Raw genomic sequence first — 26,443 nt, 5'->3', positions numbered from 1 at the left:
GTCTTCAGATTTTGTCCGAAATCTCCTATTGACTCGACGGACGAGGTTGAATGTAAAATTTCAAAATTTGATGTTTATTTCGTCACAAGTTCAACCTAAGGAATGTTCCTGAGAGGCAATTTCACGAAAAAACCAACGGAACCACTCTCAATCATTTTCGTTTCATATTTTCAAAAATACAAGCTTTCAAAGTCTTCAGATTTCGTCCGACATCTCCTATTGACTCGAGCCACCGTGCGACGCCTAATAAAAATATAAAAAAGCTCTCAAAGCGTCTTGGGAATTTATTAAAGCGTCCAAATTGAATGGATCACTCTCTCCGAGTCGCTGCACCCGCGAGTCCGCCGAAAAGATTCCGCGCGATAAAAACGCGGTGCTGGAGTAACGCATAATTAAGCCGTTGGACGTTTAATATAGGCGAGGAAGAATGTATCACTCGACGGGCTGAATATTTTAACTTTAAGTTGCACATAAAAATTTGTCGGCGGAGAAGGCGGGAACGAGCGCAGCGGGAGAGTGATTTTCTTTTCACGACTTTTTTTGTTCCCTTTCGCACCCTTTTTCCTCTATGACGCTCTGCTCTGGTAGGTCACCGAGTGTGTTTCGTCAAAGGAGTGAGGATTTTAACTCTGAATGCTCGAATTCGGACTCTTTCCCATGTCAACTTGGAACCGTCCACGTTGAATGCTTCGCAAGAAGCTTAACGAGTCAATTGCTCAAAAACTCCTTCAATGGACCACTAGACAAGGTACAAATTTCAGCATTCTGATACATGTTTCTCCACCAAAATTTCACGTAAAACACGATGCGCACAACGAAAATTATCGAAATTAACTCCTTCCAAAGGTATATAATGATTCTTGGTGCGTGAATTGAAACCACCCGCTCATGAAAACTCAATGCTCTACGTGATTCATATCGCGCGCTAAACGTTATCATGAACGTCTCTGCGATAAAAAAATCTGGCAACCTCAATCTTGACGCTTTGGCTCAGCTTTAGCAAATTACTTATAGTTTGAAAAACACATGGTGGGAAATGAACATTGCTCGATTGAGAAGCTTGCTGAAACCGTTGTAGTGGGCAATTTGACTCGCGTAAAGCTTTGAGTTTCTTGTGAGCGAGCAGTTCAAATTCCTCGTAACCAATGTGAAATAAAAACATTAATATCTCCGCTAGGAGTTGGTTTCAGTAATTTTCGTTACGCGAATCGTGTTTTACGTGAAATTCTGGTTAGGAAACATGTATCAGATTGCTTGAATTCGTGCCTTGTCTGGTGGTCCATTGCTCAAAAACTCCTTCAATTCAGTGTGCGTGCAACACGGTCATCCTAGGAGTACGAATAATTGCATCAAAGCGTACCTTTGATAGTAGTATGATCCCATTTGCGTAAAGACGTATAAATCTCACTCACCTATGACTATGACGAAAGTCATCTTGACGGTTTTGATTTTTGCTCGAGGGATGATCCCCCGGGAACTAGATCTCCGGATGTCCGGCTCGATTTCCCCATCTGAAAAAGAAAGAAAATATATTTTTTATATTGCAGAAGAACAGGAAACCGAGAGAGGTACAATTTAAAAAAAAACAATTTAAAAAGCGGGTAACAAAGGCTAAAATTTCACATACACAAAACCAAAACGTTTCGGCTGAAAAATCAGCCATCCTCAGTTGGATAAATCAAAATAAAAATGGTTAAAAATCTAAAATAGTACCTGATAAGTACCTTTCAACTGGGAATGTTGTTATTATCTCGAGAGAGGTACTCGTTCATTTATACAAGAGTTCACATTTCTAACAGCTCAGATGAGCTCACGACCACTCGAATCAAGCGTGACATCATCATTTCTGCAGACGAGTTGTTCCCCCGAGTTTTCATTCTTTGTCGTAGATTCCGTGTGTCAGTTCAAAGTTGAATAGTTTTTATTAAAAGTTATAAATGATTTTAAGTCAACCTACGTATGGTTTTAAAAATTTATACTTCACTGAAGATAATAATTTCCTCAAACCTGAAATCTACAATCGCTGAACCTTAAATGATCAACGACTCTTAAAGATTTTAATTTTACTGTGAGTTTATAAAAACTCACCGGCTTTGTAACCTTGATTATATTCCTGTTGAAAAATGCGCAGTAAAGAATTTGTCATCCGTCAACTTCTTAGTTTAAAAAAATACAATTTTTTACTTTAAAGTCCCATTATCGGAACCTCTCAGGGTTTTTTTTTTTTTTTTTTTTTTTTTTTTTTTTTTTTTTTGGGGGGGGGGGAGGGAGGATATCAATTTGAATCATGCAAAGAACATCAGATATTTTTGCTTCAGTTCAGAATCGAGACCATTGCGTCACTCATTAGGCTCCCAGACAAATGTTCAGCTTCGAGCGAGAATAAAAATTATTTCTATACTATACGCTTCAACACTTCATATAGCTCTATTCTAAGAATTCAATTCTCATTAACTTCTATTTAACTACCGCGTTAGCTTTTAGGACCTAAAAAAAAATTCGAACAGTCCACATCATCTTTCCTGAGCATGGCGATAGCAATTCCTGCGTTGTGAGTTGACGTTGAGTTTGAAACAAAAAGAGAGAATAAGAGGAAAAAGGAAAAGATTGCTCGGTGTTGCCAAGTTACAAGTATCACTACTGATTTGGAGGGGCCCCTAAGCTATTACGAGGCAGGGTTTCAAATTAGATGGATCATCCAAGATGACATTCGGAAATGTGTAATGTAGCGTAGGACTGTTTCCAGTTAAAATGCCTCGAGCACCTGGCCAATGAACTGCACCTGATCACGTGATTTGAAGAGATGAAAAAAATATAGTACAATACATATACGACGGAAAAAGTCTTGCAAAATTCAGGACGATTTGACGTAAATTCAGGAGTTAGAATTTTTGCCATTGTGCATTTAGTCATTAAAAACCGGCATTCGCAAGATAGAAAAAAAGAGAGGAAAAAAGGAAGAAAAAAGAAAAAAAGAAAAAGAGAAAAGAGAAAAGAGAAAAAGAGAAAAAGAGAAAAAAGAGAAAAAAGAGAAAACAGAGAAAAAGAACAAAAGAAAAAAAGAAAAAAGGGAGGAAAAAAACAGATTCGAGCACAGGAATTTGTCAGATCCAATCCCGAGATTGTTCGTAGAAAAATGTGTGATGGCAGTGCGTTACGAGGAAATTACATAGGTATTGCACCCTGAAAATGAATTTTTTGCGAGGTTCTTTCTTTACTTCATTTTTTTGACCGCCCAATGACGCGCAGTCTCGTTGACACGAGGTAAAGTCTAAGCGACACTTTTTTCATTTTAGTGCGAGACTCAATCCATGCTGTAGATGTGGCGTTTTCAGCTTATCGTCCTCGGTGAGTCTGATATACATTCGAAAACTATCCAAATCCTCAACAAAATTTCATTTGGATTTAATGTTTTTGGAGGTTTCAAATATATAGCCCAAATTTCAAAACAAATATTTGAATTATCAACAATAGCGGTTGGCTTACATCCTGAGCTGACTATAATCATACCCGCCCTTCATCTGGAAAATCAATGATCGAAACTATAGTATGGTTATTTGTCCTGATTTAGATTTAGCACCACTCCATAAATTCTTTTTAACCTGTCCCGGGGCACCTCCACAACATTAAATTTAGATTAACTACCTAAAATACAGATAATTTTATATGCGCAAATGTTAGAGCCATTAGTTTAAAAACCATTAGTCTCGTCTCTGAATCCTCAAAACTTAAAGTTTTTACGTGTTGTCCTAATGGTTTGAAGGGTCTTCTCTACTCGTCTCTAATAGCTCTTTCCCTTCCTGTACAGCTACGCTAGCGGGACCTGTTGCTGAGTTACTAGTAATGGCAAGTTATTCCAGTTTGGCGAGGTGCTGGTCATCCTGGGGCAAGTATTCCTTGGCCCAAAACGTCAAGTTCCAGCAGGGTGACCACATTCTTCAGTCCCTCGTCCCTGTGCCGTACGCCCCACTGCCCCCTAGCCATGTATTCTTCGCCGTATCCGATAATCAGATCCTCCACATCGAACAAAGCAAGGAGTTCCCCGACAAGACGGTATCGTATTTTTTCATGACGAGCGTAGGAGCGGTGGGCATGTCGCGGGAAATTAGCGATCGCCGGCAGTTTGTGAATTAGAAACGCGAGGTTTTGTTGTTGGAGAACTTAGAAAATACGATCTTGATTTGAGGCCCCTTCATTTTTCCCTAATACTCTACGCATTGCATCGGAGGTAGTTTAGTTGCCTATCCGACCCAAACCCAAATAAAGTCGCAATTTTCTTTACATACACCTACCTACAGGTGCACACTGTACCAGTTGCTAACACCCAGACAATGAGAATCAAATACACCAAATATTTAAAAATGCAAGGTAAAATCAATAGTAATCTCGCCTTGTTTTTTTCTTCTCCTTTTTATTGAATTTTTGTACTTAATGTCTTTCTATTATTTATCACTATAGTTACTTGCAAATTGCCGACAGTCGCTAATTGCCTGCGGCAGATATAGATTCACCGAGGGAACGTTATGACTTTTCATAGAGAACTAGAATATGTCACTTTACAAGATATAAATTGGGCGTGTTCATGCTAAAAGGAACTGCGTGAAAATTAATGTAATCAAAGCGACGGTGTAAGTCGGCGATCACATAACTCGGTTTGCGACGTCGCAGATTTCCTGTCATACTTTATTTTTTAAACGGAAAACTACTCAACAGCAATTCTTTAAAACTGCCGTGATGTTTCTTCTCTGTGCGAAGAAAATTCTGCATAAACTTCAAGGAATGATGTCAATTCGTGCTCCTTTAAAAAAATAACACAAAGGCGGAGATTTTCAGACACCGCATACGGGCTATGTGATTGCCGACTTACACCGTCGAAAAGGAAATGTGTGCATAGGATTTGCATACTCGATAGTTCCTTTAGATATAATTAATTTGAACGTAGTTCTTTTCGGCGAGAAAACGTCCAATTAAAGCACTTTGTTGTACTTTTATCCTTCAAAATTTTAATGAGAAAAAGATTCCCTCAACGGTGAGCTAGGAAATCAACTTCTCGGCGAGGCGGCGAGGTGTTACCTGACATGTACCCAATACACCGATGGAATGGGGCACAAATCATTCAAATTCGTCAGTTTGTGTATTTCTGACATTTGACAATGACAAACAGACGCAAGGCTTTTGATTTCTTATTATTGACATTTACACTGACGTCAGAGTAACGTATCGGTCAGAGAAAAAATTGGGTAACTGAACGTAGCCATTTTCCTTGACGAATTTGTTGGGTTTAGAAACGCATCTTATATTAATTGCCTCCGACTATAATCGAGACTTCGTCCCTTATCCAGCTTCTTTTCATTGAGGGCCTCACGGCTCCATACGATTTACATTGTGATTATAAGAGGTCTAAAGAGATCCTCATGCTAGCATATCATAAAAAGGGAAATTTTCGCGAACCACGGGTAAAATTCAGCAGTACAACTTTGGAAACGAGTCATTAAAAGGGATTATAATGATGTATCACAATTCACAAGATAAAAATACAAAACTTTGAGGGCCTCACGCTCCAACGATTTACATTGTGATTATGAGAGGTCTAAAGAGATCCTCATGCTAACATATCATAAAATTGGAAATTTTCGCGAACCACGGGTAAAATTCAGCAGTACAACTTTGAAAACGAGTCATTAACAGGGATTATAATGATGTATCACAAAATAAAAATACAAAATATGAAAGAAAATATATTGAAAGTTTTTTACATTTTGAGGTAGGCTCGCACCAACTTCAGAGTTTGTCAAAATCATAGCACGTTATCTGCCGTATTTTCTAATTTTTGCAGAGGGAAATTGTGATCCATGGCAAGGGTTCGTTCCCAAAGTTGGATTGCATTTTAGAATGTTTTTGCAATGTTACGACCACTATCTCTGACTCTTCCATAAAAGCGCATCTCTGCATAGGGAAACCAATGTCATGAAACTATCACGTATTTCGATTTGCGATTGCGACGTTGCAGACCTCCTGTCATACTTAATTTTTCAAATGGAAAACTACACTTCGCCAAGAATTCTTGAAAATCCCCTCGACCTTTTTTCTCCTTGCGAAGAAAACTCAGTGAAAACCTCGAGGAATGAAATTGATTCGTTCTCCGTCAAGAAAACAAAATGAGAGCAGAAAATTTTAAACACCGCAAATGAGATACATGGCTTGGTAGTTTCACCGTCGATGTACACTGAGAAAAAATTTTCGGCGTTTTTACCAAGGTCCGTTGGTACCTTTACCATCTCACTTTTTTACCAACTATTGGTAATTTTACCAAGACAGACTGGTAAGCTTACCTAAAAACTGGCATTTGTACTGTTTTTTCAGATAAGAATACCACTTTTATTGATAATCAATTCCCGGTAACTTTGCCATTTTATCTCGGTAATTCTACCACAGTCGATAAAAAATATTGGCGTTTTTACCAAGGTCCAGTAAAATTACCAATTCCATAAATGGTAATTTTACCAAGAAAAAACTTGGATCAAATAGAACCCTGAATTCTTGGTAATTTTACCCTTTTCTTAGTAAATACACCGAGATTTTTTTTCTCAGTGATGATAGCTCTGAATATTGCAAAATTTGGTCCAGTTATACGACTGAATTTTACTGGAGGTTATCAAAACTTGTTCTTTTTTTGCGGCTATTTTGAGGAACTCCTCGACTGCACCTTAATCACATTATAAGTCAAATGTAAACCCGAGCAGGGGAGGGGCTGTTTATGAGACGACTATGAATACAGCCTCATAATCCTAGAAATCTCAATACGCAGACTCCGTACCCCGTTGACTTGGCGGCGCTGAAGATGCTGACGAAGAATCGTGGGACGCGAGTGGTGAAGCCGGACCGGAGGTACCGCCTTTGGTCATGGACAAAGGTGCGGTAATCGCGACGAGGATGATGTGGGCGGAGCTCCCGTACAACAAATTAACCTGCAACTGCAACCACTACGCCGACTACTTGACCTACGGCCGGACGTTCGGGGCCAAGTGGAAGGTCTGGTACCAACCCATGAGCAAAGAGTGCCCCCTATACACTCCCTTGGATGGAGACATTAATCCGGGCAAAGTCCCCATTTTGGATGGATACGGCAATGACATGGAGCTCGTTGAACTGTACGAGAGGGTGGATTCTAAATCGGGGCTCACTCGCTGGGTAATGAAGTTGGAGTAGCCTCGGGTTGAGAAGATGGAGCCTTGAGACGGAATCACAGATAATATCGGCAACATTTTCCAATAAGGAACCACTATTTCTGGCTCATTTTAGAAACACACTGGTAAAAACAACCTCTTGGACCAATTCCGCATTGCATTGACTTGAGAGTGCAGTTTCTTGTCGCCGGATTTAAGAGTCTTGAACTCTTGTTTCAAGCGGATTTTGCATTGAAACAAGAGTCCAGACTCTTAAATCCGGCGACAAGAGACTGCACTCTTGAACCAAGAGGTTTTTTTTTACCAGTGATACATACTATTGGTTTCCCTATGCAGAAAGGTGCTTTTATGGAAGAGCTAGAGATGGTGGCTCCTTATTCACTGGAAAAAGAAACACATTGGATCTGGAGTCCAGACTCTTGAAAACATTGACAAGAAAAAATACTCTTGATTCAATCGGATTTTCGCTTGAATCAAAACGAAACCCGCTTAAATTAAGAGGCTTGGTTCTTGATTTAAGCTTAAATCTGATTGAATCAAGAGTACTTTTTCTTGTCGATGTTTTCAAGAGTCTGGACTCTAGATCCAATGTGTTTTTTCCAGTGTTGCAGAATGTAATCCATATATGGACCACGACTAGCAGAGAAGAACCTCGTCACATCACCAATTGCCAAAAACCGGGCAGTTTAATTTTGTACAAGAGATCGTTTGTGCGGATGAATTTGAATTCGTAGGAATTTGCTTCGTACTTTGAAGAAAATTCACTGAAATTTGCATGAAAAAATCCGCACGTTTTCATGTAAAAAATTAGTGCCCAATTAAATTTGGCAATATCTGATGTGGCTTGGTTCCTTTTTGCTTGACGCGGGCCATGTGAACTGCATTTTAGAAATGAAGAACTACTATTTCTCAATCATCCAAAAAGGCACCTCTCCGCAAGTATGCGTTGTTTCAAAAGTGAGCCAGAAATTATAATTTTCTATTGTAAAAAGAAGTCAATTTAGCATACTGCCATACTCTGTAACAACAGCTTATAACTATTTAGTTAACAGTCATCATTTGATGAATCTTTGCATTGACTTCCGATTATAATTTAGATAGATATGAACAAATCCTTTATGTTTTAAAAAGAAAAAAAAACTGTCTATAATTTCTCAATGTAAAAGTGAAATTTTTAAAAGTAATTTTTGGTTTGTTACGCAATCTGAATATACAATTAACTATTAACTAACAGACGCAGCTAATTTAAAAAATATCCCTTCCATTTAATGCACGAATGCTCGTCCCATGCAAATTTTTGGAAATTACCAAGACAAATCTGAATTGTAAATCCAGAACTTGAATTGTACTGTTCATTCACACCAATAAATCCGATGCCTTACCATCCGTCCGTCCATTCTTCAAGCCGAATGATTAATTATTAAAGCTTCAAAAAATGTCCATTGGGCAACACAGTTGGTTACATTTGTAATTAAAGGGAGAAAAAAAATGAGCTGCGCAGGGAATAATTATTGTTTGAATTACTCTCTCCAGGTTGGTAAAAAAAAAAGAAAACCAGGAGGGAAAAAAATCGACATTCGATGCCCAGTTTATGACGATTTCCTGTCTATGATAAATTTCATGGCACGGCAGGAAGAGAAGCTCAAAATTAGAGATGAAAGAGAGAGAAAAATGAAGCCAAATAATTAATTTTCTACAGTGGCGTGGCTTGACTGATCGATTATCGATATTTTCCCATTTGAAAACGCGGTAAAGAATCGATTATTAAGGTGTTCACTGCGAGCACCCTGTTCATCAATCCTTTTCCATAGGTTTAAACGGTAGATCAATCCGTAAATCGAAAAGTACGCCTTGCCACTAATTTCCTACATTCTATTTGAAGTGAAAAGCAAGAGGGGGAAAATTGTAAAGAGAATTGATTTTAATGAGTCAGAAAAAAAGCTAGATTGAAAAAAAAAATGTATCTCTGAGAGCAATCATACTCCCGAAGTTCAACTTTCCTGCCGGCCTCGGTTGTAATATTCACCGTTCATTGATTTATCCATGAGAGAATAATTAAAAAACTCCCCTCCATAACACCCCTCGGGGTCTCGTCATAGAATTATTTTGACTCTTGCGTGGATCAAATTGCATAGCCTTTCCTATGAAGTAGTGGCTTCACTCTTGTCCACATTTCAATTTGCTGTGGACGCTAGAAAATATGATGTCATAAAGGATGCCCTTCAGGACGCCCCCTTCCCCCCAGAAAAGGAGCCTAGCCCCACCAATGCATGTTTTGTATTTTACATCAATGTAACAGTTATTTGCGGTTTCAGGAAAATTAGGTACTTGAGACTTTACTTCTTTGTTTTTGCCTCGTTTTCGCAACCCGTGAACTTTTAAAAAATACCTATACAATGGTGTGATCGGTGGTATGGAGCTATTCACAAAAGGGCGCGTGTAGCGAAAACTAATCCCTGTTGTTTTCCATGTCACTCGATGAATGGTTGCAAGCATTGGATATAACTCACTCGTTACACTCATTCAACGTTGCAGGGTTATGCGATGGATCTGGAATTTTTTACAGAAACATGGTGATCCAGAAGCCCTGCCACCACCCCTCGTACTAACTAATTTGAGATGAAGACTTGAAAATGCGGGAGTGTCTATTATCCATATATTAAAGGAAACTACTTTTAGCTACTATTTGCTAATTATCTTCTATCCAAAATGGCATTGGCGGATCCAGGAAATTGGCGTTATTGTCTTGGACAAATGGAAATGTATCGATTCTTGGAGAGGCCAGGTGCTCCGACAAGAAGCGATTATTTAGTATAGGAGGAAATCCGGTGTAGCGAAATTGCTGGATCCGCCTCTGCAAAATGGTTGCGCCTGATCAATTTCAATTTCACAAAACATTGATTGGCATCGGTGATAGATAGAGATTTGCAATTTGGATGATAAATTCTGATAGACCGAAATGGAGCTCAGACGAATAAGATGAGCCAGAGTCTCGATAATAGATCAAGTAATGAACGAAAGAGTGTGTGAGATAATGAATGCCGAGAAGGACATCATCGTTCGTGAAATTATGACCATAACCGCTGTCTGGTATGGTCATGTTCGACGTATGGCGGATGACAGATTGCCTAAGAAGGTACCAAATTGGGTTCCTTTCAGAAGGAGACGAAGCGAGCGCCCAGCGACATGTTGGAGAAGTGACATTCAAAATGAAAATACAAGGAGCAATTTACCAAATGACCTCTGTTTCGATAGACAAGGACGGCGAATAGGAGTCGGAGGGAGTGTCATCTCGCGATGTGAAAACCGACACTAGTCCGATCGTCCAAAAATGTCAAGTCTATATCGCGATTGGACCAAAAAAAAAGGGTGGTCCGGGACTTTTCAATCATCCTATGGGAGGGGAGGGGGTGGAAAAGCTGATTTTCGAGCGAAATCTGTCAATCGTGGACTCAGTGGAACAAGAGGCTCAAAATAATGAGTCTTGTTTTGCGTTGGCGGGGCCTCATTGAAATCCACGTGGCATATACGGCATTCGTGATCTCGTACCTAGACATGTTCCATTAGAACGTATACTTTTTCCATTAGAACGTATGTTTTTTATGCAACACTTACTACACTAAAAGTGATGATAATACGAGGCTAACAAGCAGGGAAAGCACATTAATGAGGACTGGAATTGCTAAAATTACACGCTAAAATTGCCCAGTACTATGCTGGGCTGAAGAAGAATGACGTGCGAAAATTTAAAAGTTGTCTGATTTCTACCAATAAAATACTCATTTTTGAAGGAAGTTGGGAATATCTAGACGTATTTAAATACAAAAAACCTATCTTTATTGTAACCTCTGCCCTAGAACCATAAGGCTACGTGCATGACAGAGCCCAATTCACGCAATGAGATTAGTTCAATTTGACTTGAATAAGTCCATTTGGACATCTGTACGCGTCTGCAAGCTGGATGGAACCACTCGAAAATGAATTAAATCAAAAAGAACTATGTGAAGAGAAGACGAAAGCTACATAAACAGTTTCTTTTAGATTTCATGCATTTTACACATTGATGGATCCTTTTAGCATTATCCTTACACTTTACAGAAGAATAATTCGCAAATTTCTGGACGGAATCGGAAATATAATTCTTCGAAAAATCTTCACATTTTTTTTTATTTATTATTAATGTAATTTACATATATAGAAATTACATGATGATTGCCAGACCCACAAAAGTCTTTATGAATTTTTCTTATTCTAAATACAAAATATAAAGAGATACAGCGCTTTACGAGCTGAAAACTATTTCAGAAGAGAGAAAACAAAGGGGGGGGGGAATCTTTACATACATATTCTTAATTTCCGCGGAAATTTCACAACGTTCAAATTTTCATCCATCGTTTTTCCTAAGCACGGTTCCGAGCATGTGACGAATATGAAAAAAAAAAAACTAAGTGCTTTTAAAAATAACTCTAAGTGCGCGCGTAGGTTACGTCAATATCGTGTCATTTTTGGGTTTTTTTCTGAGAAAATATTGTCATGCAAACCCTAAAAAATATGATTTTTAAATAATAATCCACCGCGTGAAGTGATGCGCAAAATCGCTTCAAACTCATGAAGTTCAGTGTTGTATTTTCCTGTTGAGTTAGTGTGGAGTACCTTTCATAGGGAGAGCACAGTAACAATGTAACAATAGGTTAAAATTTCTAAAGCAGCAGCCCGTGACGATGGTGATATCAAAAACATGGGAGATATGTTCTCCTATGTTTTTGATATCACGTAACAATATATAGCTCTTATAGACAAATATAGAGCTCTTAGGACCTAAAAAGGCAGGTAACCTTCTTAAACAGAAGATATCACTGCCAATCTTCAGATTCCAATATCACTACAAGATGGTCAAGAATGGTCATTAAATGAGCGTTCTTCCGCTGAAATGAGTAGATTTATGCAAAAACTAAGTCAAATCGTGCCTCTTTACAAACAACGGGTCGTGACAATTGTAATAATAAATCACTCTGGATAATTTGAATTCATAACTTGGCTGCCCTTTTGGGTCCTGAAAGCTCCATGACCTCAGCCGAACCTTGACGAATCCGTCGGAAACCGTTTTTCTCAACGTGAGACCTTCTTGAGGAAAAAAGTTATCAAAGACACGACTATGAATATCTATAATTATCTATTTTTCCATCTATCTATTTATTGATTCATCGGGTTGTTCTATCTAAACCTTCTCCACACTGAAAAAAATATATGCACTCACGCTTCGTAAATTGAATCAGTGAGTTCGAAAACACACCAATCGGGGAAAAAAAATTGTTCAGGAAACACCTAAAACTGCGCAGCGGGTGAAGAAGTTACTTTAAGAAAAACCTTTTTGGTGCCAAAGGACAAGTACTCAGAGACTTTATAAAGCACTAAGTTGAAATCGATACACCATGTTTGATGACAGAGAATTAAGCGTTTAAACATTTTCGAGTTGGTGTGTTTTCGTTCTCACCAACTTTCAGATACTGATTTTTCATAGTCGGCCCTGAAAAATTTATATTATTCGACCTGAATAACGCTTGAATATTTATACGACTTGTAGGTACAAAGTATACTGAACCGAAAAAAGAAAACCGCAAAATCGGATGGTCACCCGTTTCCCTTGAAATGGCCAAAAATTGGTATTTCCAATGAAATACTTCGATTTTTCCCTTTTCCTGTCGCTGTTTCGAGCACTTCCGATTGCAATTTCGAAATTTCCTTTTGCGTGCAGATGCTTCTATCCATAAGTGTTACTAAACCGAAAAAAAGTGAAAATCGAAAAAAACCCGAGTTGGTGTGTTTTCGAACTCACTGGTTCAATTATGGGTCGGGTCCACATACGGACCGTGAAAAATTTGATGCCGGCCTATGAATAGAGATAGAGTCCATTTTAGTATGAACAAAAATTACATACGAGGAGTATGTACTCTGAGTCCATACCGTATATACGGTAAGTTCATACACATGCTTTTCCATACACGACATGTTTAAAAGGCATATCTCTGCTCTAGTCGTGAAAGCCGGATCGTATGTGCGAGCAGTTCATACCTTAGATTTTCCAAGCAGTATGGAGTATGGACTCTCACCACACAACGAAGGTGTAAGTCGGCAATCACATAACTCGGTTTGCGACGTCGCAGATTTCCTATCATACTTTATTTTTTAAACGGGAAACTACTCAACGGCAATTCTTTCAAACTGCCGTGATTTTTCTACTCTATGCGAAGAAAATTCTGCAAAAACTTCAAGGAATGATGTCAATTTGTTCTCCTTTAAAAAAATAAAATAGAGGCGGAGATTTTCAGACAACCGCAAACGAGTTATGTGATTGCCGACTTACACCGTCGATAACCATTTTTTTTCAGTGCAGGGGCGGTGACGTATAGGGCGGCACCCCTTGATCCACCCCCGCGCGGTTGGTGAGCACCACAGTTTCGGCCTCCGTATTCGCATGGATCCTCGTGTAGAGCGGACAAGAGGCGTTCATGGGCTGGTACCAGAGCTTCTTCTTCCTCCCGAACGTGCGCCCGTAGACGAGGTAGTCCGCATAATGGTTGCAATTGCATCGAGTGATGTGGTACGGGAGCATTCGGTTGTGGAGGCGACGGGCGATGATGGCGCCCTTTTCCGCCACCACCGGGCGCCCCTCCGTTGGCCGCGGGGGCAACACCTTTGGAGATGCAAAATGAAAGTTTATAAATGCCTGGGAATTTCGCTTGACTTGCAACTGCATCTCACTTCATCCACACGAAGTTTCAGTTTTTCCCCTTTCTTTTTTTATTTTTTTTCTTTCATTTTATGTTATCTATTTGCAGCTCACTGATAACATGAATGCCCACATCATTTTAAAAGTATTTATGACTCTTTCCGAAACTATCGACATGCATCGATCGAAAAATGAAAACGTGAACCGATCGACGTGATTCGATCGAAACAGATTCGATGGACGACCGTCAGTCGATAGACAACTCCGTAAATCGACCGATAAATCCGTGATTCGATCGAATCGGTGTCGATCGGTTCACGTTGCTCAATGCACGTTTTTACTTTTCAATCGGTTTACGTCGATTATATCCATACCCTCCAATATATAATGCCAACATACTACCCAAAACCATAAAGGAGGAAAAAACTAAAAAAAAACAAAAAACAAACTAAAAGTAAGGTAAAAGAGACGAGGTTTGCATGATTTCTTTCGTATTGATTAGGTTTTTCTCGTGAAGTTGGACGCATTCATTCTGATTCAAGGAACCATTTGGATCAAAACGAGCTATGAAATAAGCAAATTTCATGAATATGATTACTTTTGATTAAATTCATTTCTACATAGTTCCTAAAGGCATAAATACGTTTAAAATGGACCAGATTGATGTGAGAAACTTCAGCAACTTGATACCTAAAAATGCCGCTCTGTTGCTGAGATTGTACAACAAATTGTATCCTCTAAAAGGTACACGGACTTTATGTCCACTTTTTTTACGTCCACAGACTTTTCGTCCACAATTTTTACGTCCACAGTTCTAAAGCCCACACTGTTGTTAAATCCATTACTTAAACGTCCACTAAGTTAAGTCCACAAAATGTAAAGTCCACTAAAATCAAATTCAAGCGTCATATTTTAGTCCGTGTGTAAAATTATATTGACAATATCGAAATGAGAAAATTAAGAGAGAATGACGTGTTGTTATCGTAACTCATATTTTAAATGAAATGTTAATTTCTTCTTTTGATTCATCTTTTCAAATTGTCTTTGGTAAATACTTGGTTTAATTTCTATCCTTGAAATTTCCGATATAAAATATGCCTTAAATGTATATTCTTTTTTTTTAAATAAAATTGATTACTTCATTTTAAAAACAGTTACATTTTTAAAACGTGGTAAATACTTGTAAAACCTTTTCCAAGCAATGGCATCGATATGAATCTCAATAAGCCGTAGATGTGATGCAAGAAACTATACAAAAATTAATAAAAGAGGAAAAAAACTAAGAAGCACGCAATTTTTTGTTTTTAACTTATTTGTACATCGACCTCCTTGAGTCAAATAGGTCCAATTTTGGGCGCATAGTTGCGCTTACACCACGCTGCAGCACAGTAAAAGGCCACAACTTAAAAGCATAAATTTGAATGCTTTGGAAATCATTAAAGTTGACACGGAACCACTATTATATTTACAAAAAACACATTATATTTTCCAGTAGTACATCTTTCTTTTTTATCAGTTTAAAAGGGAATAATCAATGCAGAGAGTGCAACCATTTCAAAATCATGAGTGGAAAAACGCTGACTCCGCGAGTTTAAATATTAGAGCCAAACACAGAGCGGAGCGGCGTGTTAGCAGCGCAGAACGCGCACTGGCGCCTACAAACCTAACGGGATACTTCACGCATTGCGCAACGCGTGAAGTATCCCGTTAGGTTTGTAGGCGCCTATGCGCGTGTCAGGCTGGTTACCTGCCGCGCCGCAACGCTTTAAGCAACTATTTCGCGTCAGAGGCGTTGCACAGTATCCTACAAGATTGAAGGCGCACGAAATAACTAGTAAAAGAGGACTTTCAATTTTGACTGCATCTGTTACTGAAAAATGTTTAATTTGGCATTCGAGCGTTTCCTCTCCCGCCTTGGTTTTTATCTTATCATATCCGTACAGTGTACACATGAACATATGTTTTTATCTGCTCTTAGAGCCTGTTCTCTTTCATGACTTGATTCATGAATGAAATGTTTTTAAGAATGAAGGTAGTAGTAGTATGCATTTATTTTTGAGGTTGTTCCTGTCATTTAAATGAGAAAAAAAAAATGTGGACATAACATGTCCACAATTTGGAAATTTTGGACATATTCATGGTTGGACATTAAATTATGTGGACTTAATAAAGACTGGACTTAACGTTTAGTGGACATAAATAGCGGTGGGCATTTATTTAATGAACGAAAGGTAGGTGGAAGGTCCTGGAAGCCTCTAAAATTTTACAACGGTTAGTCAAATATTATGAAATGGGACCGTGTTAAGCAGAAAGGAACCAAGCCACATCAGCTATTGCCAAATATAATTGGACAATTTAATTATTTACATGAAAACGGTTGTGAGGATTTTTGAGCGAATTTCAGTGAATTTTCTACTTAGCACGAAGCAAATTCCTTAAAATTTTCAAAGGAATCCGTACAAATGATCTCTTGTAAAAAATTAAATTGCCCAATCAATACTGATGGTGACTTGGTTCCTTCCTGCTGAGCGCGGTCCAATTGTACCCTTCAAAATTTTACAACGGATTGTAGAGCATAATGGGTACCTCAAGGTTTGTGGTTCGACAGAGAACAGTGACGGTTAGGAGTCGTAGATCGCGAGGGAGTGCTATAAAGCGACCTTTATGTATGTTTTAGAATATAATGAAATATCATGGAAAAAGTTATGAAATGTAACATATTTGAGCACCTTGGCGTACTTGAGCATCTGAGTGCAGGAGGCCATCTCGCGATGAATGATCGTGGGGATCGTATCCGACCAGCTAAAACTCGTCCTCTCCACGTGGAGCAACTCGGTGGAAGAGAGGGCGAACATGACGTGACTTGGCGGGAGCGGCAAGAAAGGGATCGGGATCACCGAGTTGAGGACCCGGTCGCCCTGCTCGAAGCGCGCTGACCTGAACAGCCCCCGACGAGCTCCCGACACCCCCAGTAGCAACAGACACAAGACACAGAGGGATCCACCAGTATAGACCGGGTGGTACATCATCGGTTGGGAATTATGTCCGAAAAATCTGAAGCAAAATATGGTCTAGAGTAGAGTCCCTTTATACTGAGAGTCAAGACAATGCGAATCCATTTCTGATTGGTCAACCGGATTTTAGGCCTTCACAGTGTCACAAACGGGAATAAAGATTACATTTTCACCAATTGCAAAGATTATAATCTGGAATGGACCGAGGAATTTCGGGTTCGACAAGGAACAAACGGAATGAGAGAAGGAACGGAGAAAGGAATTTAAGAATGAGCCGATCAAAGATTACGAAAAACGTTCAATTTGTGTAATCTTTATTCCCGTTTGTGACTCCATGAGGGGTGTTGTCTTGACTCTCAGTATAAAGGGACTCTAGTCTAGAGGTGGATCTGGAAGAGAAAGGACATGTCGAAATGTGGAGCTTTCAGGACCCAAGGCAGCTAACCTGGGTAAAAAAGGGCAGTGACATTTTCTGTGTTAGAATAAACAAAAAATGTCACCGCCAATCTTCAGATCCCGATATCAAACCAAGATGGCCGAGAATAAGCGCTCCTCCGCAAAAATGAGCACCTTCGTTAAAAAACTAAGTCAAATACGTGTTTCATAAACGACGGGTGTAACATTTCGACGGCGTAAGTCCGCAACCACGTAGCTCGTTTTCCCTGTTACACATAAAAATCCATGCTTTCTGGAGCTCATCCAGAAATCGAGATACGCCCTTACGTCAGAGGAGCGACGTTTTGTGCCCAAGAGCTCCGTATTTCGACAAGTCTGTATTCTCCCAGATCTTCTGCACTTTTGAAAACGGGTCGATGGATGCTGAATCAACGAACGAATTTTTCGGTAAATAGACATTTAAGGCTCGCAATGCAGCAACGATAATGTAAATTTGCGAATGTAATTAACGATTTGCCGAAAATTTAATTAATTTACAATCCTACTCTACACAGAAATGAGAAATTGAGCACCAGAGAGGGTAAGAATTTAAGAATTCTATGTTTCCTCTTCAAAATTCTCGCAGAACACGATTCACGTAACGTAACGATATTATTAATGTTTTTATTTTAAATTGGCAACGAACAATTTGAATTTCCCGCTCACATGAAATACCAGAGTCCTCTAACTACTTCAACTAATATCGTGCACTACAAAGGTTTTGGCGGATTTTTGGCTAGACTTTTTGTCAAATAAAAGAGACTTGAATGAGGCACTAGACGATCGTGATTACGAGACACCATTTTCAGTTGCGTTTTACAGACTGGTATAAGAAGATGCGATCCATCACTTTTCGCAATGCTAATCAACGTCATAGCCTCTGTCATAAATGGCGTGCCTAACGTCACGTAACGTCGAGCCGCACACCGCGCGCAGTGTTTGACCTTAAAACCCAGTCAAAATTACTTCGTAGTTTAAACCGTTCAGCCCCGTTAAATGCTCATGCTCATATCCGAAACAATGTGCATAAGAGGTATATGAAAGACGCGTCATTTGATTTACAACGTCAATATAGTCCAAATGCTTCAAAAATGCTTATATTTGAGTTTAATATGTTTGATTTCTGCAGTTATCTGAGCTTATTGTGTTCAAGCTTTGAACTTGCACCGTCTCGACTATAAATTGTGTTTTTTGGTCGATTGAACTGAGGATCTCATGAAGAAAGAGCCTCGCCAAAAGTGTCTTTTTTCGCCCCTATTGTTATACCCGAAGTTGGCACCGGACAGTGCTCAACATGGGGGACAAGCCTATGGTAAGACAACTTCCATGCAAAGTTTCAACTTGAAGTGACCTGGTTTAGGCTAAACAGCGTTGCCAATTTTTCCGTTTCATGTGCTAAAATCAAGGATCATTGACAATTAGTTCGGGCTACGTAGACTAGTACACCCAAGTTGGTCAACGGGAACAGGGCGCAAACAAATGTTATGTAAAGGCAAACTTCCACGGAAAAAAGTTTCAACTTGAAGTGAAACTCGTTTAGGCTGTACCGCGATAGCAATAAAAATATAATGCGCTAAACACACGAAAAATACTTGGGTTCGTTACATGGTTCAACAGGACTATTATACCGGTTGGTCCAGAGGACAAGGATCAAATGAAGTTATGGTAAGGCAAACTTCCAGGAAAACAGTTTCAACTTGAAGTGAAACCCGTTTAGGCAGTAAGCGTTGCCAATTTTCCATATTTATGCGCTAAATAGAAATTACTAGAATCGTCATGGTTCAACAGACTATTATACCCGGTTGGTACCGAGACAGGGCTCAAACGAAGCTTATGGTAGGTAAACATTCAGGAACAAGATCCAACTAGAGAGAAACCTCGTTTGGCTGTACAGCGTCGAATTTTCCATTTTTAAGCGCTATACTAAGGAATACTGGATCATCATGGTTCTAAAGCTAGTATACCCGAGTTGGTCACGGACAAGGCTCAAACGAAAGTTAGGGTAAGGCAACTTCTAGCAGTTCAACTAGAAGTGAAAATGGTTGAGGCATATACAGGTCGCCCATTTTTCATTTTTATGCGCCATAATACGAAAACTGAATCATCATGGTTCAACGACTAGTTTTACCCGAGTTGGTCAACGAGACAGGGCTCAAACGAAAGCTTATGTAGAAAAACCTTCCAGAAAAAGTTTCAAACTGAAGTGAAATGTTTAGGCTCTACAGCGCTAGCAATTTTACATGATGAAACATGATGAATCAGTATTTGTGTGAGTATGGCGCATAAAAATGAAAAATTGGCGACGCTGTATAGCCTCAACCAGGTTTCACTTCAAGTTGAAACTTTTCCTGGAAGTTTGTCTTACCCTAAGCTTTCGTTTGAGCCTTGTCTCGTTGACCAACTCGGGTATACTAGTCTGTAGAACCATGATGATCCAGTATTCCTTAAGTATAGCGCATAAAAATGGAAAATTGGCGACGCTGTACAGCCTAAACGAGGTTTCACTTCAAGTTGGAACTTTTCCTGGAAGTTTACCTTACCATAAGCTTTCGTTTGAGCCTTGTCTCGTTGACCAACTCGGGTATACTAGTCTGTAGAACCATGATGATCCAGTATTCCTTAAGTATAGCGCATAAAAATGGAAAATTGGCGACGCTGTACAGCCTAAACGAGGTTTCACTTCAAGTTGGAACTTTTCCTGGAAGTTTACCTTACCATAAGCTTTCGTTTGAGCCTTGTCTCGTTGACCAACTCGGGTATAATAGTCTGTTGAACCATGACGATTCAGTATTTCGTGAGTTTAGCGCATAAAAATGGAAAATTGGCAACGCTGTACAGCCTAAACGAGGTTTCACTTCAAGTTGAAACTTTTCCTGGAAGTTTGCCTTACCATAAGCTTTCATTTGAGCCTTGTCTCGTTGACCAACTCGGGTATAATAGTCTGTTGAACCATGACGATTCAGTATTTCGTGAGTTTAGCGCATAAAAATGGAAAATTGGCAACGCTGTACAGCCTAAACGAGGTTTCACTTCAAGTTGAAACTTTTCCTGGAAGTTTGCCTTACCATAAGCTTTCGTTTGAGCCCTGTCCCGTTGACCAACTTGGGTGTACTAGTCTACTTATGCGCCGAACTAATAGTCCAATATCCTTGATTTTAGCACATGAAACTGGAAAATTGGCAACGCTGTACAGCCTAAACCAGGGGTCACTTCAAGTTGAAACTTTGCATGGAAGTTTGTCTTACCATAAGCTTTCATCTGAGCACTGTCCGGTTGACCAACTCGGGTATAAAAAAAAAGGGGCGAAACTTGGCGAGGCTCTTTACTTTGTAATATTATACGGCAAGATTTTGCTGCATCACCTATTTTTATCTCTCTCGACGAACCACTACGAAAATGAATTGATATATGCACATATTTACAACAGTATTTACCAACACACGAAAAAGACAGGTAAACAACCAAAGCTCCAGAGTAGATCACGGGAAATAAGAGCATGGGGTTCTTGGATGATACGGACATTTGCAATTAATTTTGGTAGTACCCCTATCAATTAGGCTACTAACTCAAATGATGTAGCACTTTACCCAAACTTAACTGGCGGTACTATCGGAATCGGGCTCTCGACAAGGTACGAATTAAAACACTACGCAAGATGTTATCTCTTCAAAATTTCGCGACAAAAACGAATCACGCGACGAGAAGTCTGAAAATCAAATCCTAAACAAGATCTAAGTGATGAAACGAAAGTAACGAAAACTAAACGAAACGAAACGTAACAAAAGGGAAATCGAGGTAACAAAGTGTGGGCTAAATAATGAAATACAGAAAGTTTAAAACTAAAAAACTCAAACTCACAAGAATAAATTGAAATTGGCAATTTTAATTTGTGAGTTTGAGTTTTTTTTAGTTTTCTACTTTCTTTATTTCAAGATCTAAGTGTTTACAATTAACATTGGTTAAAATGGCAAAAATACAAACGACGTCATTTGTGTAATCGAACTTCCATTAGACCTGTATTAAAAATGTTTGCTAGTATCTCGTTCAGGCGTAGTAGGCGTACCAGAATTTTAGAAGATAACCCCGAATACTATTTTTCCGTGATACAAATCATCGCGATAACAGAGGTAAGTTACTTGTTTTTGCGTTGAACTAGTAAGACTTTAGGTTAAAATTAAATTCATGGTATGATTCATTAAATTCATGGTATCATGGTATGGTATATACAGCACTTAAATATTACTAACTATACACTGGAAAAAAAAACACATTGGATCTAGAGTCCAGACTCTTAAAGACATCGACAAGAAAAAATACTCTTGATTCAATCAGATTTAAGCTTAAATCAAGAACCAAGCCTCTTAATTTGAGCGGATTTCCTTTTGATTTAAGTTACAATCTGATTGAATCATGAGTCCTTTTTCTTGTCAATGTTTTCAAGAGTCTGGACTCTAGATCCAATGTGTTTTTTTTTTCTCAATGTATTCATTTATGTAAATATTATTCTACCTCTCCTTCTCTATTGCTAATGATTGCTGTTACGTGAGCTGTCGGTAAGCTCTCACTGAAAAAAAAAGTTCGGTAAATCCGAACTAGTTAGGATCATACGGAACCAGGTTTTGTTCGGTACACCGAATTATTCGGTCTGTTCAACCGAATTGTTCGGTTTAGGCGACCGAACGATAATAAATTCTTACAGTTCGGTTCAGTGGACCAAACAAGTCGGCTGAGCAAACCGAATAATTCGGTCGCGTGTACCGAACAAAATCGTGGTCCCATATGATCCTAACTAGTTCGGATTTACCGAACTTCTTTTTCAGTGATAGCTGGAATGAATCTAGTGAGGAGGGAGACTTACTTTTGGTGCACTCGGCCCGTTTGATGGGGGAGAGGGTCTTGCTCTTGGACCAGATCGTGTAGACGATGACGGTGTAGCAGGCCGTGATGATCACCGCCGGGATGACGAACAGCGTCGTCGCCACCAACGTCATGTACACTTGCCACTGCCACTGTGACGAGAAGTCGATCCAGCACTGCAGCTTCTCTGCAAAACACAACAGTTACTCCTCAGTAGTTTCAAATTAGTCGTAGGAAAATCAACGGGATAATTCATGATACAACGTCAATCTTCTGCGCTGCGTATTTAGAAATTTTTCCGCGCAGGGAGCGCCGCAGAGTGAATCGAATCAATGGAGATGTTGCATGCGTGAAAGATTTGCAATTTGACAATGGAGATGTTGCATATGTGAGGAATTTGCGATTTGACAATTGATTCTAAGTAAAAGTTCGCGAGAAACACGATGGTCCCACTGTTTTTCTCTGAAATCAACTCCCAAGCTCAAAAAAAGGCTTCAAGTTGAGGCCAAAATGGAGGAGATATCCCACGCTATCCTGAGAGTCCACCTCTACATCAAGACAAACTCTCCATGCAAAGATAGGGAGCAAATACATTGACAGGGCTGCCACTTTATTTGGGGACTCTAAGACTGAAAACACGGCAACCCTTCTAATGTATTTGCTCCCTATCTTTGCATGGAGAGTTTGTCTTGATGTAGAGGTTGGACTCTCAGGATAGCGTGGGATATCCCCTTTATTTTGGCCTCATCTTGAGAGCTTTTTTTGAGCTTGAAAGTTGATTTCAGAGAAAACTAGCGGCACCATCGTGTTTCTTGCGAACTTTTGCATAAGGAAGTGACGATGTAAAGTAAACACTATGATACGAAGTGTTCGAGTCGGTGCTCGATACGCAGCTCGCCCAGAGAATTTAAGCTGACTGTATAATATATGGTATCAGTTGTATTTGAAGGCGTTTGATGCGTAGTTGAATCACCGTACTCACAAACGCGTCGAACATGAAAAACCTCGGAATTTAGATGAATTGTAGAAAATTGCTACACACTGGAATATAAATTACATGAAGTTATCATTAAAAATAAAGTATCCTCTTCAATCGACAGTGAAATTTCTCGAATCAAGCCGTTTTTTGCTCGATATTTAGGTGGCGTTCTTTTTTGAACCTATGAAACGTGTATTCTGCTTGTAAAGAAAAGTATTTTCATAACGGCAAATCAAAACATATTCCTACTTTAATGAACTCACTTTCTTCAAGTGCAACGTTGTCAAATATCTGGAATTCCAAAAATTCGTTAATGACGATTGACGGCTATTTTCGCAAGTTAAAAACACTATTTTCCTTCTATTTAAATCCACTATGAAACTCGATTTAATGTGAGGCAGACTATTAAACCGAGAATCGATAAATACAGATTTCTTTCAACATAAATTTAAATGCTGAAACTGCAAAGATGCCAGCATGTATGCTAACCATTGTCAAAGAATTTCCGCAATTCGAAATATTTGACAACGTTGTACTGGAAAAAAAATGTCTTTATTTTAAATAGAAATATTTCCGGATTTGTCACCAGAAGGGATCTTTCTTAAATAAAGAAGAAAACGTGCTTATATAGGAAAGAACGTATCTAAATATCAAGCAGAGACTGATTTGATTCAAGGAATTTATACTTGATGCAAAAGGAAATCTTGCTGTCGGTAAACTCAAGTTATTTTTTCCTCCAAAGTGTAACAATGTTACACGGCCCATCTAAATTCAGAGGGTTTCTTCCAAGGCGAACGCGATTTTGTAAGCAACACGAATATCCGTTCATCAGGAAAAGCTGTGACCAATCGTTGCGAATGAGCAGACCAAAACGCCTGCAATTTGGTGTGTATGCAATATGGACATGCCTAGAGCACGAATAGTTGTATCGGTGATACCCGTAAGAATGCCATAGCGCCTTCAACTGGCCCTCTTGGATAATGAAATGTGGATGCGTCGTCAATGCGTTTGCATCTGATTCATTCTGACAGGATCATATTTGATTAAAATTGCTTTGTCTCTCAAAGACAATGCACTCTCAGTAATTAATTAAATAAGAAAAATAAATTAATTAATTTAGAAAGCATAAAAGAATTAGGGAACTAGTTTTCAAGATAGCTAGTTTTATTGGCAAATGGGAAATGGCAATTGACGTTTTTCTTTCCTTAAAAGTGTCTGTATAATTGATTCTAATGTATCCTGATCGTTGGATTAATTTAATATTGGTCGCTCTACGATTACATGTCATAGACTTCTGAAATCATATCAAAAAAGTTTTTATTTATTCAACTAAAAACAAGCAGCATACTGCTCGAAACTTGTGGTTTTCTGCCGGCAATGGTGAAAACCCAAGGTTGACAACTTTTGAGACTCTCCCTTGAAAACTTTTTGTGGAATAATTGATATCTAGAATGATTATTCCAAAGAGAAAATAAGAGTCCCTATTAAATAGGAGAAGTGCGTGACCACCAGATCTTCCGGCACTTTTTTTTTAAACCAATCAGACACTGGACGACCACTTTTTCATTTCTTATGGGAGATCGAAACCATATATTTTTTGAGCTCTCTGGTCAAAAACAGCGACCCGAGTAGAAGAAAATTGACATTTTCAAAAATCAAGATCTTTGGCTTTGGACAAGTGGAACGTATTGTGCATCTTCCGGGACCATCGGCAAATCCTCCAGAAGTCAGTCGTGAACATTTCTCGGCCAAAAAAATGACGGAATTCGAAAAAAACATATGGTTTTGATTTCTCATGTGATTTCCCATAAGAATTGAAAACATTGGTCGTTGGGTGTCCGATTGGTTAAAAAAAAGTGCGGGAAGATCAGGAGGTCTGCACTTTCCCTATGCAATGCGGACTCTTATTATCTTTTTGGATTATTCGTGCATTTTTCCAGCAGAAATTTTTAGCACAAATTTGAAATATTGTGCAGGCCAGACAAAGACATAAAGACGGAGCGCTAAAAGCAAAAAATGAAGCTTCTTTTGAACCACCTCTACTATTGGCTAGAGGATTGGCGGCAAAATCGGGACAAATTTGAAATTCAAATGTAGGGCGGGAACCGAATAACATTGCGTAAACAAAGTATTCTAGGTTGGTTTTCGCCCAGATTCACTTACCCACATATATTTCGCTAACTTTAGGTTATTTTTCGTCCGTCCTAGACCAATTAATTTCATTTGGGAGTAACGGTCATCTAGGACTGTAACGGCCTGTTTGAACCGGCAGGACCACCATGAGCAGAAGAAAAACTAACTTTATCTGGGATTACCGCCTATTACCGAGCAAAAGTAGGTGTATTATAAAAATTCAATGTCCCAAATTTCTTAATATATTCGTTGTAGGCATTTAAAACACGTTTAGAAGAAGAAATGTGGAAAAATCAAGAGGACAAGTTCAAATCAAATTTCCGTTTGCCGCCATGAATTCCCGCGCTCATTTACACACTCACACAAGCACCCAGCGCATAACCAAGCTTCACTTTTTTCCCATTGCTTTTAGATACGAGCACTCCGTCTTTACGTCTTTGAGGCCAGACGATGACATTCTTAATTATTCCCTCAATTTGATAATAATTGTATTTACCTTCTATGAGTCGTTCCTCGAAGAGGACGATGAGCGGCGAGGAGAACAAGGCGCTGAGAGCCCACGCGAAGAGAACGAGAAGCCGCGCTCTCCGCCCTGCAACATGCAAAACAAACAAGTTCAAGAGAAAACGTGGAAGAAAGCATTCGAGGAGCCGATAGTAAAATCAAAAAAAAAAAAAAAAAAAAAAAAAAAAAAAAAAAAAAAGTAAAATCATTCAACAATCGGATCCAGAAGGACAAGAGATGAAAATAACCTGTGAATCTATACCCGACGTGCATTTCAACGACCGGTGTTGCCACAAAGGTCATTGGACGAGATTGTCGTATTGCCTATCTGATTTTCTGCAGGCGATTTTCTTGTTGGAAGACTACTCGCATCTTATTGGGACGTGTTTCTGTCAAACGGAACTAAGCGCCATAGGGGGAGGGAGGTAGAGGGGGGCTTGGATCGGCGGCGGAATCGGGCGTCGGGTTCATTCCGTCCTATACTCGCAATGCTTTTCCATTGCGCTTCGTTCCGTTTGACAGAACGCGCTAGTCGGCATTCTAAATTCCCCAAAAGGAACTCAAATTTGCGCTTGGTTCTTTTTGATAGAAATACGTCCATTTA

General features: G+C 39.2%; 3 protein-coding genes across 9 annotated transcripts in view; 1 reads left to right on the top strand and 2 right to left on the bottom strand.

Moving 5' to 3' along the window:
- Window positions 1-26,443, bottom strand: part of LOC109030130 (Crustacean cardioactive peptide receptor) — a 538,683-nt gene that overhangs the window by 25,403 nt on the left and 486,837 nt on the right. For all 7 annotated transcript variants that reach the window (XM_072302110.1, XM_072302109.1, XM_072302111.1 and 4 more), the window contains 3 exons: window positions 25,832-25,927; window positions 22,225-22,410; window positions 1,413-1,511 (listed from right to left, as the gene is read on the bottom strand). In XM_072302110.1, coding sequence (XP_072158211.1) covers window positions 1,413-1,511; window positions 22,225-22,410; window positions 25,832-25,927 — 381 coding nt within the window. The remainder of the gene's footprint in view (window positions 1-1,412; window positions 1,512-22,224; window positions 22,411-25,831; window positions 25,928-26,443) is intronic.
- LOC140224963 (uncharacterized) lies at window positions 3,282-4,554 on the top strand. Its single transcript, XM_072302116.1, has 2 exons — window positions 3,282-3,348; window positions 3,809-4,554. The coding sequence occupies exons 1-2, from the start codon at window positions 3,321-3,323 to the stop codon at window positions 4,132-4,134; spliced, it is 354 nt and encodes a 117-aa protein (XP_072158217.1). The 5' UTR covers window positions 3,282-3,320; the 3' UTR covers window positions 4,135-4,554.
- Window positions 11,209-18,499, bottom strand: LOC140224962 (uncharacterized). Its single transcript, XM_072302115.1, has 3 exons — window positions 18,033-18,499; window positions 16,647-16,971; window positions 11,209-13,881 (listed from the first exon to the last, which is right to left on the bottom strand). The coding sequence occupies exons 2-3, from the start codon at window positions 16,944-16,946 to the stop codon at window positions 13,573-13,575; spliced, it is 609 nt and encodes a 202-aa protein (XP_072158216.1). The 5' UTR covers window positions 16,947-16,971; window positions 18,033-18,499; the 3' UTR covers window positions 11,209-13,572.

The sequence above is a fragment of the Bemisia tabaci genome, chromosome 7, assembly GCF_918797505.1.
Source record: "Bemisia tabaci chromosome 7, PGI_BMITA_v3".
Lineage (NCBI taxonomy): Eukaryota > Metazoa > Arthropoda > Insecta > Hemiptera > Aleyrodidae > Bemisia > Bemisia tabaci.
This window is presented reverse-complemented; position numbering and strand designations above follow the sequence as displayed.

What these genes read in the sequence shown, in the direction of transcription:
- LOC140224962 (XM_072302115.1), bottom strand. Translation starts at nt 16,946, where the DNA reads ATGATGTACCACCCGGTCTATACTGGTGGATCCCTCTGTGTCTTGTGT. An exon ending in AGATGCTCAAGTACGCCAAG is followed by an intron (nt 13,882 to 16,646) that starts GTGCTCAAATAT and finishes GCATCTCCAAAG; the next exon opens with GTGTTGCCCCCGCGGCCAAC.
- LOC140224963 (XM_072302116.1), top strand. Translation starts at nt 3,321, where the DNA reads ATGTGGCGTTTTCAGCTTATCGTCCTCG. An exon ending in TTTTCAGCTTATCGTCCTCG is followed by an intron (nt 3,349 to 3,808) that starts GTGAGTCTGATA and finishes CTTCCTGTACAG; the next exon opens with CTACGCTAGCGGGACCTGTT.